Below are 13,013 nucleotides of genomic sequence, written 5' to 3' on the forward strand. Positions count from 1 at the left end.
TATTCAGTTTTGACAGACTTGGAGATGGATGTAGCTGTGGCACTGTCTGGTGCTGCTATGGCTGATTTTCACCTTGTGCAGTCTGTGGATATTGATGAGCTGCTTGGAGGAATGAGGCCTACTACTGGCACTTTAGACATTGTCCCTCTTGGCTAATGAAGTCTGCCACGGCTGGGATTACAATGTAGATATCAGAAGTGGATAATGCTTCACTAATGGATGGCGTACTTCTGGCAGTTCTGCAGTAGTAAAACCACAGTTGAAGAAGCCAGGTCTAGATCCCTTGACTATGGACAATTATCACCAAGTTTCAAATTTACCACTTGTGAGCAAGGTTTTGGAGCAATTGTGTCAATGTCAGCTCCAGGCAGTTTTGGATGACACTGATTATTTAGATCCAGACCGGAGCAGATTCGGGACAGATACTGCTTTGGTTGCCCTGATGGATGACTTATGCTGGGGAATGAATAGGGGGAGTGCAACCTGATTGGTACTCTCAGGCCTGTTAGTGACTTTCACCACCATTGACCTTGGTATCCTTCTGAACCATCTCTATGTGATGGGACTAGGGGACATGGTGTTGTAATGGCTCCAGTCCAGAAAGTTGTGCTGGGGGACTTTTGTTTCACCGCTTGGCCATTGACATTTAGGGTGTCTCAAGGTTCATCATACTCAACATCTACATGAAACCACTGGTTTCGGATGAGGTGTCATCAGCTGAACTGAACCTTAGCAGCATCCCCTAACTGTTGCATAGTTTTTGCTTAACACAAGCCTGTGCTACAGAACAAAGAAAATCAAGATTTAAATCTTTCATCCCATATTTGTTACCACAAGGGGTTTTTTTTAATGTTGCATATCTGATACTGGTTGAGAATTTTCCCAAAATGAGAGTTTTAAGTGGCTAAAAAAAATTTTAGGCAGCTATTGCAGAGTTTCTTCTCCAAAATGTGTCATTCTGCCATTTTTGTGGGAGGCTTTGACGCCTCCCTGTTGGCATCATATTTATTGATTTGTAACATTTGTATCCCTCCTTCCTCTGACAAACCATCGTCAACCAGGAAAGACATGTTCTAGCTCTCCACATATGGTTGCAAGATCAAATCTTAATAGGAACTGTTGTGGAACAAAATTAATAAGATGGCCCCCCTGCATCAGCTACCGTAGTGTCAGGGTTGTTTCTGAGCGCAGGGAGTGGGAAAGCAGTTCAGATTCTGAAGGAGAACCGCCAGACATGAGGGAGGTGTTTTTCCAGGCTAGTCCAGACATGACTGGCCTGGCTTCTCAGGTTACAAACGCCCAGCTGGCCGAGGATGAGGGTTGCTCTTCACACACCCCTGTGAGAGACGGCGAACAGAAACGGGGGGCGGGGGGTTGTAGAATCTGATCTAATAGACACAAGGCGCAGATGCAGAGCAAAGAGAGAGAAGGCTGGGGCGGAACTTAGATGGTCTACCCGATTGGCCTTGTGTGAGAAGCAGCTCTCAGAAGCCTCATGGGAGAGAGGTTCCTCCCCCCCTTAAGTTAGGCTAGTGAGACTGCTTTCCTCTTCAAATGGCGGGCAACTTTCTTAACTACCTTTCGAATCCCCCTGAAGGCATTCCTTTGTAGACTGAGAGTCACTAAGAATTTGCATCTGTATGTCCCTGTGAAGTAATGGAATTAAAAGCTGTAGATTGAAGCCTCTTGTTTGTGTTTGTCTTCGGCGTTGAAATAAGGTGGGGGCTAAAGGCATCCTGACAAGTAGAAAGTTTCAAATATTTGTACGGTCCTATGCAGACATAACACTTGACCACGGTTAAGTATTCTGAATACCTAAACCATTGTTAAGAAGTAGGCCACCCTCTTGCAGCTCCAGTGCTCTTATTGGCTGCACACCCCAAAAGATAGTATCTGATTGGCTCAGCTCCTTGCCACTATCGCTCTGAGAGAAATCCTTCAAGTTAAAATAACACGTGCCTGTAACCTAGTGCTAGCTGGCATAGCACTTCACTGTGCAACGTGTGCTGGCAGGCAGCAGCCTTTTCAATCAACAAGAATGAGAAGAGCACCACTGCTCAAAGGCAAAAAAGAAGAAGCCACTAGTGCAATGATGGAGCAGGCAGGCAGGGATAGAAGAAAGGTGGGAGAAGGGTGGCAGAGGCAGGGAGCAAGTAGGCTGAGCAGCCCTTTTGCCCCCAAAAAGTTTTTTAAAAATCGAGGTGAGTGATCAGCCAAGGGAGTGGGAGCCCCTGGAAGGCACATTGCCTGGGGACCCTTCAAATCTGGCAGCACCTCTGAAGCTACAGGACTGTTCTTCCAAAAGACAAATTGTCAAACCTAGCAGAATTTAAAGTCCCATGCTGGTCTTTAGAGAGTATGATTTCTCTGTCACCATTGCATCCTTGCAGTGCTGTCCAGTTGAACTTTTCTGAATGGTTTTGGGCCTTCACCATCTTGACCTAGCAGGAGATGTGAAGGAACCATCAAAGGCTTGCTATGACATGTTTGCAAAGCACTTCAAGATAGGATTGCTCACATTAGCTGCAACCTGGGTGCCACTATGTAGAGACTTCATTTTGTTTATTACGCTTCTATACCACCTGGTAACCGAAGCGCTCTGAGCGGTTTACAAAGATTAAAAACCTTAAAAATATAATATACATAGCATAAAAACCATTTACATATAAATGGACAGCACACACACATATATATCTAAGCGAGCTAAGCAAAAGTTCAGTCTGTTGATGTATCCAGAGCTCTGTCGAGTCTAGACTTTTTAGACAGTCCTGAGTTCTAGGATGAGTGTGGCCTTTATGGTTGTAACAGCTATTCATTTCTTGCCGATAACCCCTTCCACGGCAAGGTGCTTGAGCTGATGGTTGCTGTGCAACTCCAGGACCTCTTGGATTAAATTGAAGTGGATCTTGATGATCAGTCTGGTTTGAGGCCTGGTTTTGGCCCAGAAACTGCATTGTTCATCTGATGGATGATCTGTGCCAGAAGAAGGACAGGGGAGTGTGACCCTCTTGGTACTCCTGGATCTCTCAGTGGTTTTTGATACTATCAGCCATGATTTCCTTCTGAATACACTGTATGGATTGGGGGCATTGAATTGTAGTGGTTCTTCTCTTAGCTGGATGGCCTGTTCCACTAGCAAGATCATGTCACTTAATAGGCCAAAGAATGGAGTTATAGCAGGGAAGGGATATAAGAAGGTGATGAGCAATAGGGATGTATACTTAGGAAAAATTCACTGGAGACTACAGGGAGAGACAAGAACCTTGTTAGCACTTAATGATGGCATTCAGCAGCAAATCGTAGGTTAATTAACCCACAAATTTGGGGAATGTGCACTGCAGGCAAGCCACTTCTGGTTTCCAGCAACAGCCTACAAATGCTGTTACTGTGATGTCTGAACCTGGGCACTTCGGGTTGTTCGTGGGTTAAACAACCCAAAGTTAACCCAAGAACAAACTATGGAATGCCACTGTTATGTGCAAACATCCCCATATATCCGTGTAAGACACTAAACTCCTTTAAGGTCCACCTCCCCAACACAGAGAACGTTTTGCAGACAGTACCTGTACATTTTCAAACATCTTTCTGATTATAGGTACTTTATATTTTTGACTTCTAGCTCCACAGCCAAGAATTCTGAGTAAAATGAAATTAGCTTGCTTTGCTGATAGCCTTCTAAATACACTAGGCAGATTTCCTGGGTTACATAGGGAAAGAATGGTAGACTGCATGGCTTGTCCAGTAGCTACACAAGAGCGGCTTCAATTTTGTTCCTAGTTGCTTTGAGTAGTGGCCACTACAACAACTTCAGAGAAGATGAAGTGGTATAACGTTTTGAGATATAGGTGTTTTGGATATGGATGTGTAAGTAGGTTTCTTAGTCCCACTATTAGTCATGTTTTCTGTGTGGTTTATTATGCCTTTCCTCTTTAGAATAGCTGTTCTCAGAATAAAAGGAAATTTAGTTGTTCTGTACCTTTTTTTAGTCTCAACTTCCCATATTCTATTTCTGTCCCTATCTTTCAAGATCACAAAATTTGTCCAGGACAGACACAGAGCAAGAAGGAATCGGCTTCAAAAAGATCAGCTTAAGAAGCTTCCAGTACATAAGTTCAAGAAAGGTAAGTGTGGCTTTTTAGAATTGAGTAAACAATCTATGCAAGCTGGTCTTAAATGCTATGTTAGAGCCACAGAGGACATAGAATAATGTTTCAAAAACACTGAAAAACTCTCTAGAGCTTTCAAACCTGGGCAGCTTTGATGCAGAGTGTATGGTTGGTATGCAAAAAAAAAACAAAAAACTGACCCTGGCTGAGATCCAGACTGCCTCTGTGCAGTACTCAACTCAGGGACATTCCTGCTGAATTAAGTGGGAGGGCAAAAAGCCAGTTTTCTCCTGCAGCTCCCTATGACCCCCACCCCCATCCAAAGTTGCTCTTGGAGAGTCAAGAGCACTCCAGAACAGTATGAGGGGTGACATAGCAGGGAATGGGGAAGCAATGAAACTCGCCTCCCCCCGTTCCCCCACTGCATCTCAGTCCCTCCCTTTCAGTTTGCAGAAGGGAAAGTCTGCTTCCAACTCAGCTCCTTGTATTCAGTCCCAGTCTCTCCATTGAAGGCACCCAAATAACAGGATGGGGGAAAACGCTTTGTGTACCTGATTTGGAGATCTGCTGATAGTCTGAGAGCCAGTTGATGACAATTAGTCAGATAGCCAGTTGATGCGTTATCCGAGTTGGCTCAAACTTTTCAATAAAACAGTGGTTTTAATGTTCTATATATTTTAAATTGTTTTATTGTGCGCTGTTTGGTTTTAATTTTTGTGAACCGCCCAGAGAGCTTCGGCTATTGGGTGGTATAGAAATTAACTAACTAACCAACCAGATCTGAGTCCCATCACAGAAGATAGGTAATTCACATGAACAGTGTAATGTTAGAAGAGACTTCCATGCGACTGACGAGTTTCTTCCATGATTCCATGAATCAGGGCAGCATAGCCATGTTCTTCTGTGAGTCGTGTACTCCCACATTACACTGTTTGCATGAGCAGTTTGCAGAAGCAGTTATTTGTGAGCCAGCCAGTTGCAGTAAAGTATGAACAGACTCACAGTATAAATAAACCAGCTCCTTTGCCTTTCATATGAAGAAAGAAACCTAATGAACTGGGCTGCTCAGGACACTGAAGTCTTGATTTTTGCTTTTAAAAAGAGAAAACATGTTTGCTTGCACACACTGTGCGTGCTCAAAATCAATTGTTAGACAAGAACTGAATAGAGCCTTTCCTTTGGCCTGCGCTTGAATTGGATAAACAGTTAGGCACAATCTGTAACCCTTACCCCAGCACCAGCATTTTTTGAAACAATTTGAAACATTCCAGTTTTCAGGAGGAAAAATGTGTCTTTGCCAAAGTTTTTGCTTCACAATTTTTGCATAATGCAACGGATGCTTTCAGCCTAACTCGTGACATACAAACAGTTAATATAACTGCAGCAGTGTCATTGACAGCATGAAGAATATGCAAGGCTTACAGATAGGCATGGATTTGGGGGCAGAGATGCACCCTATGTGTCATTTGCCCTTGATAACAAGTCTTGAATTATTGATATTGCTAGTAGAACTACCTGCAAGGCAGATGTTCAGCTGAAAAGTGCACACCATGTCATATGCAAAGTTAGTTTCTCATAAAAAAATTAATGAGGCTTTACCTCTGCAAGTCTGCGTGATCTTTGCTGAATATTTTTGTTTCTCTGGGGCTTCGAATTGACTATAAAGGAGTGATTTTGCATTAAGAAGGCCATGGTTAATTTCCCTCCCTGTTCAAGGATTTTTGATGAAAACTAATTAAGAGGAGAAATATATAAAGAGTATTATTTTGTTCCTGTGTTGAAATATATCTCTGAATGTTTCCTTAAGCATGTTATTTGTTGGGTTTTCAGGTATTCCTTGCTTAAAAGATTATGGGTGAGATGTTGTACAAATAATTATGGCATTCATGTACCTTTTTAGAATAATTGAATGTTTAATGGTTTTATAGAATGGTGGAGTTGGAAGGGATCAAGCGGATCATATTATCAAACCCAAGCCTGGCATTGGCAGGTGGCATCCTTGGGCAGCTGTCAAGGGCTCACTGCTGCCCCACATCCTCTTTTCAAGAGCTTCAGTGAGCGCCAGGCTGCCACCAGTGTAATAATTGTCCACAATGCCATGCAGCATTGCTATGTTGCTGTGGGACTTTGTAGACAATTATAATGCCAGCTATCTGGCACTGAGCAGAGGCATGTGCCACCATCATTATCCTCTGATGATAGGTCTGGCTCTCCCCCTCTCCCCAAACTGGGTCAGGGTGGAATAGGAGTGGGGCCTCCTGTTGACATTAGGTGGTGGTCCATGCTGACATGGGGGGGCAGTAAAAGGCTCCATGCCAAGGGCCCCTCAAAACTGTGCTTTAAGATGGGATATCTTATTCCAACGTTTTCTTGACCACCCTCAACAGAGGACATCCCACAACTTACACCAGTTTGCATGTGACAACTGCTATGTGGAAGAACATGTTGTTCTTTGTAGTAGCACTCCAGGTAGCAGTATTGTGCAGCTGCTCACTATCTGGTTGGGGCAGTTTTCTTCATATCAGCTGAAGTGGCAAAAAGAAAGACTTGCACCGATATGGAGAAAACCATCCCAACCTCACAAGGAGCCACTCTCAACAGTTTTCTATTTGACAACAGCCTCCACGTTATGCAGCCAACCTTCATAGAATCATAGAATCATAGAATAGTAGGGTTGGAAGGGGCCTACAAGGCCATCGAGTCCAACCCCCTGCTCAATGCAGGAATCCAAGTCAGAGTATCCCTGACAAATGGCTGTCCAGCCTCGTCTTGAAGGCCTCCAGTGTGGGAGAGCCCACCACCTCCCCAGGTAATTGGTTCCATTGCCGTATTGCTCTGACACTCAGGAAGTTTTTCCTGATGTTCAGTCGGAATCTGGCTTCCTGTAACTTGAGCCCATTATTCCGTGTCCTGCACTCTGGGATGATCAAGAAGAGATCCTGGCCTTCTTCTCTGTGACAACCTTTCAAGTACTTGAAGAGTGCTATCATATCTCCCCTCAGTCTTCTCTTCTCAAGGCTAAACATGCCCAGTTCTTTCAGTCTCTCTTCATAGGGCTTTGTTTCCAGTCCCCTGATCATCTTTGTTGCCCTCCTTTGAACCCTCTCCAGCTTGTCTGCATCCTTCTTAAAGTGTGGTGCCCAGAACTGGACACAGTACTCCAGATGAGGCCTAACCAGTGCTGAGTAGAGGGGAACTAGTACTTCCCGGGATTTGGAAGCGATGCTTCTATGAATGCAGCCCAAAATAGCATTTGCCTTTTTTGCAGCCACATCACATTGTTGGCTCATATTCAGCTTGTGATCGACAACAATTCCAAGATCCTTCTCGCTCGTAGTGTGGTTGAGCCACGTATCCCCCATCTTGTAACTGTGCATTTGGTTTCTTTTTCCTAGGTGCAGAACTTGGCATTTGTCCCTATTAAATGTCATTCTGTTGTTTTCTGCCCAGCACTCCAGTCTATCCAGATCACTTTGAATTTTGTTTCTGTCTTCCAAAGTATTAGCTATCCCTCCCAATTTTGTGTCATCTGCAAATTTGATCAGCATTCCCTGCACCTCCTCCTCCAAGTCATTAATAAAAATGTTGAAGAGCACTGGGCCCAGGACTGAGCCCTGCGGTACCCCACTCGTTACCTCTCCCCAGCTTGAGAAGGTCCCATTGATAAGCACTCTTTGAGTCCGATTCTGTAGCCAACTGTGGATCCACCGGATCGTTGTTTCATCTAGCCCACTTCGAGCAAGTTTGCTCATCAGGATATCATGGGGCACTTTGTCGAAAGCTTTGCTGAAGTCGAGGTATATGATGTCTACAGCATTCCCACGGTCTACAAGGGAGGTGACTTGATCAAAAAATGAGATCAGATTTGTCTGGCAGGACTTGTTTTTGACAAATCCATGTTGGCTTCGAGTAATCACGGCATTGTTGTCAAGGTGCTTCCAGATGGATTGCTTTATGATCTGCTCCAGAATTTTCCCAGGGATTGATGTCAGACTGACTGGTCTGTAGTTCCCAGGTTCCTCCTTTTTACCCTTTTTGAAGATAGGGACAACGTTAGCCCTCCTCCAGTCATCTGGCACTTCCCCCGTCCTCCATGATTTCTCAAAGAGAATAGACAGCGGTTCTGAGAGTTCTTCTGCCAGTTCCTTTATGACTCTAGGATGCAGTTCATCTGGCCCTGGAGATTTGAACTCATTCAAAGTAATGAGGTGTTCCTTGACCATATGCCTGTCGATCTCAAGCTGCAATCCTGCCCCTTCAGCCTGTACTTCGCCTTTGCCAGGGGGGTCATAGACCCTCTTTTGGGAGAAGACTGAGCCAAAGTAGGAATTGAGCACCTCTGCCTTTTCTTTGTCCTCTGTTATCATTTTGCCATCCTTATTTAATAGCTGAACAACCATTTCTTTCCTCTGCCTTTTACTATGCACGTAGCTGAAGAAAGCCTTTTTGTTGCGCTTAGCATCCCTCGCTAACCTCACCTCGTTCTCCGCTTTAGCCTTCCTGACGCCATCCCTGCAATTCTGTGCTACCTGCCTGTACTCTTCCTTTGTTACTTGGCCTTCTTTCCACTTCCTATATGTGTCCTTTTTTGTTTTCAGGTCATCCCTAAGCTTTTTGTGAAGCCACATTGGCTTCTTCTGTTGTCTTCCACCTTTTCTTCTTGTTGGAATTGTTTGTGATTGTGCCTTGAGAATTTCCTTTTTTAAAAGTTCCCACCCATCTTGGACTCCTTTTCTCACTAGCATTGCTTGCCATGGGACCTTACTGATCATTGTTCTGAGTTTATTAAAATCAGCTTTCCTAAAATCCAGGGTACGCGTTTGAGTACACTCGGCTTTTGCTTCCCTTAGAACCAAGAACTCAAGTACAACATGGTCGCTTTCCCCCAGAGTTCCTGTAACTGCTACTTTATCCACTAAGTCATCTCTGTTGGTTAGGATCAAGTCAAGGATAGCCGATCCTCTAGTTCCTTCCTCTACTTTCTGTAGGAGGAAGTTATCCGCCACACAATGGTAGCTGTAATGTAAAGTGTAAGCCCAGCCTAATTCCGATGCTGATGATAAGTTTTATTACAGTTAGGAAATGAAGGCTGTGATTATATGGACACTTCAGTAGGGAGTAAGTCCAGTTGAACTCAGTAGGATTTAATTCTAAGTAGACATGTGTGGGATTGCACTGCAAAGCTCCATTATGCATACTTACTTGGGAATAAGTCCCACTGAAATTGGTAGAACTTACGTATGAGTAAAGCCTACCTAGGAACGGGTTGCTTATCTGTCTTTCTGTAGTTTTAAATCTATTCTTGGGGTTTAATTAGGATTCTTGTCCTAATCTTACTAGCCTTTTTGCTCCTCTGAGGGGTTGCTTGAATGAACTTCAAGTCATCCTTGTGGAAGACTGAAAGGAAGGTGAAGATCATAACATATACAAGATCTGACTGGGAAAGGTCTTGGAAAGATTACTAAATTATTGGATGTTTTGTTGATACAGTTCCTTTTTTGGTCTGTTGTGAGAATTTTATTTTATTCTTACATTTCCGTCCTCCCCTTCTTCCCAGGAGTTCAGGATGGTACATGGCTCTCCCCAGTTGAATGTATCCTCACAGCAATCTTGTGAGGGAGGTTAGGCTGAGATAAGAGTAACTGGCCCAAGATCACCCAGTGAGCTTCATGGTTTTAGTGGGGATTTGAATTCTCCGTTTCCCTGGTCATAGTTCAACACCCTAACTACTTGTCTTTCGAGAATTGGTGTATAAATATGATGACATGCCTGCTTCTATAAAACTTGGGAGGCATGGAGTGGAACCATTCTTCTTTCTCAGAAGCATATCATATGTTTTGCACTTACAGAACGCTGCCATGAATGTGCAGAAGAACTGAGCTTTAGAGTATGCAGATTTTGACAGCTAGATAAATCCATGAAATCTTTAAACCTCGTGCTGAGTGCTTACAATTGGAAGTCAGATCTTTGCCTATTAACTGACTGAAGAAAGGAGTGAGGGAAGAAAGACAAAATGAAAGGCTACTCAGGCTCAGAAACATGTCTGATACTTTATTTTTTGGAGGCAGAAATGTGCACACTTGAGATGAGCAAGCATGGTGTCAAGAGTAACATATGCATCAATTTCTCCATTGGAGTTGATGGAAATGCACACTACATTTGGGGGAGATATTTTCATCAGGAAAAAAAGCTCAAGTTCTTCTTTCCATCACCTGATGTAAATTGAAGTAGCTTTCATTTTAACTCCGTTCCCTTGGACTACCCATGATGAAGCAGTAAAGTTGAGAAGCGGAAGTGTTTGCCATTCTCATCCTCTTGTCTCCCCTGCCTTGGAAGGGAACACAGGACAATTCAAGGATTCCTGTTCATTCTAAGGGCCTTAACTGGATATAATGTCAAGGGATCTGTGATTGGCTCTCCCACCATTTCTTTGAACAGCATAATATTGGCAGTGAGAGGAAGAGGAAATGAGACCAGTCCAATCAGGACTGGAGCACTGGGAGAGGGGAGTTTTGCCCTTCCCTCATGACATTTTCCTGATGAAAATATCTCCCTCAAAGTTATTTGACACACAATACCATATGGTACCTGCATATTTTTCACTGCAGGGCAAATATCAGCTTGGTGGTGATTTTAATCAGGAAAATGGTTTGGGGGAAGAGTTATCTTCCCCTCCCCCAGCACTGCTGGTACATGTGTGTTTTGCCCTGCAGGGCAAATAGTAGATTTGATGGTGTGGTTCTCATTGGAAAAGTGGCATGGAGGCAAGGGTTAACACACCCTCCCCCAAGTGCTGAAGTCTTAATCAGATTTGGCAGCCCTGCAGCTGCCTTTAAAGTTAAGAAAAAACCCCAAAGCAGTGGGAGATCCAATTACAGATTTCTCAATGTCACATCTAGTTTGGCCCTAAGCAGCCAGGGCTGCTGCAAGGAGCTGTGAAGGGTACAACTCTTCCCTGCCTAATCACTGATGAGAACAGTGCTCCTTTCACAGTGACAGGCTTGCTGCTACTTAATGGGCTGGACTCCAGGCCATTCTTGGCTATGTACTACTTTCAGGCACATATAAGCTGCTGTATTAGCTGTTCCCATGAACACAGCCACAGGCTTATAAAATAGTGTGCCAGCTGAAAGTCCCGGGGCACAGGCTCTTTTTATTATTTCTTCTTTATTTAAAAGGTTTGTATTCCATTTTTTGTTTCCAACCCAAACATCTTCCAGAATACTACAAAATCCTAATTCCAATAGATTAAGACAAGTAATAGAACAGGTTTAACTGTGCTTAGACATTCTGTAGTCTTTGGAGGGAAACAACAACCCAGAAATCCTTTCTAACTCCAATGAAAGTAGTCAAGCTTTTCCATTGCTTTCCATTCTTCATCTTTTCCTGGAGACTCGTAAACAACTAATTTTTGGTTTTTTATTGTAATGCTATTACTAATGACTAATAGTAATTAATTACACTGGAGCTCTCCAATGTGTGGCATTTAGACTCCAGTCCATTTGTGCTCAAAACTACTGCCAAACTATTGTGTAGATGTACAAACCGCTGGAAAAGTGATAAATATTTGATCAAGAGGCCTTTGTAGGTGTACAGAGTAGGTGCTGTGTTGAATCCATTATTGATGGAGACTATAGGACAGAGCTCTTCATCCTGGTATTGCATTATAGGCAGAATCAGAACTAGAACAAGCCCCATCCCATCAGACTTTCAAAGGTTTGGAGGAGAATTTGAGTCTTTAAGATAAATGCTCCCTAGTCTTTCCCATCACAGAAAAAAAACAGAGAAACAATGAAGATCCTTCCTACTTGATCAACATGCTAGGTGAAATGAGTAGTAAAACATGAACAAAATAGACCAGAGCTCCTCTTAGACTAGGGGCCAGGAACCTTTTTTCTGTCAAGGGCAACTTTGCCTTGGGAGTAATCTGCCGGGGTTGTATGCCAGTGGTGACTGGAGCCAGAGCCAAAAATGGGAAGGACCACCCCTTTCCTCTCTCTCTCTCTCCTGTGCCACCCCTTTTCCTTTTTCTTCTGCCCAGTAGGCTGCTGGGGAACAGACATACCACTCCTACGAGATCTCTGAACTTACTGCTTTGTAGAGGTGGTTTGCAATGGGACGGGGGGGGGGGCATGCAGCCCTAGAACTGCAGGTTGACACACCCCATCTGAGTCCCTGGTCTGATATAACTATTCCCTCTTAACATCATCTTATATCTGCTTCAACATTGCAGGACTCTTCTACCGTTATATGTTTTGTTTATTGGTACATTTGAATCCCACCCTTCCTCATCAGATCTTAGAGTAGCATTTTCTCCTGCCACCAACCCTGTGACACAACTTAGGCTGAGAGAGGATGAGTTGCCTAGGGCCCATCCACAAAGCTTTTGGATAAGTAATGTCAGAACTGGCCCTTAGTGTTCAGTAACAGGTTGAGTTTGGATCCATCATGCTATTGTACCAGTTTTATACTTGGTGGCTCTCAGACACAATTTCCCATCTGTAAAATGGAGATAATTTCACAGGACAAGGAAGTTGGGATTGTAAGACACTTGTTGTATCCCGTTGCTTTCAATGGGTCTTAGTCATGATCAACTTTTACTAGATTGTGCTTAATGTGTTTCCATGTGAGACTAGTCACAAGGATCACTTCTAAGTCTTACTATGTTGGAAATCATGTTTCATTAGCCGTAACTCACAGCACACAGGCCCTACCAGGGCTACCACTCGGCCATGGAAGCTCACTGGGTGACTTTGGGCCAGTCACAGACTCTCAGCCCAACCCACCTCACAGGGTTGTTGTTGTGAGGATGAAATGGAGAGGAGGAGGATAATGTAAGCCGCCTTGGGTTCCTTGCAAGAGGAAAAAAGGCGGGGTATAAATGCAATAAATAAATAAATAAATAAA

At 43.7% G+C, this 13,013-nt stretch overlaps 1 protein-coding gene across 2 annotated transcripts in view; it reads left to right on the forward strand.

The window, feature by feature from the left end:
* RNF13 (ring finger protein 13) overlaps nt 1-13,013 on the forward strand; it is a 77,756-nt gene that overhangs the window by 54,266 nt on the left and 10,477 nt on the right. For both annotated transcript variants that reach the window (XM_084847274.1, XM_084847275.1), the window contains one exon: nt 4,028-4,121. In XM_084847274.1, coding sequence (XP_084703400.1) covers nt 4,028-4,121 — 94 coding nt within the window. The remainder of the gene's footprint in view (nt 1-4,027; nt 4,122-13,013) is intronic.

The sequence above is a fragment of the Heloderma suspectum genome, chromosome 3, assembly GCF_057233095.1.
Source record: "Heloderma suspectum isolate Gila_16-S chromosome 3, 16-S_ref, whole genome shotgun sequence".
NCBI lineage: Eukaryota > Metazoa > Chordata > Lepidosauria > Squamata > Helodermatidae > Heloderma > Heloderma suspectum.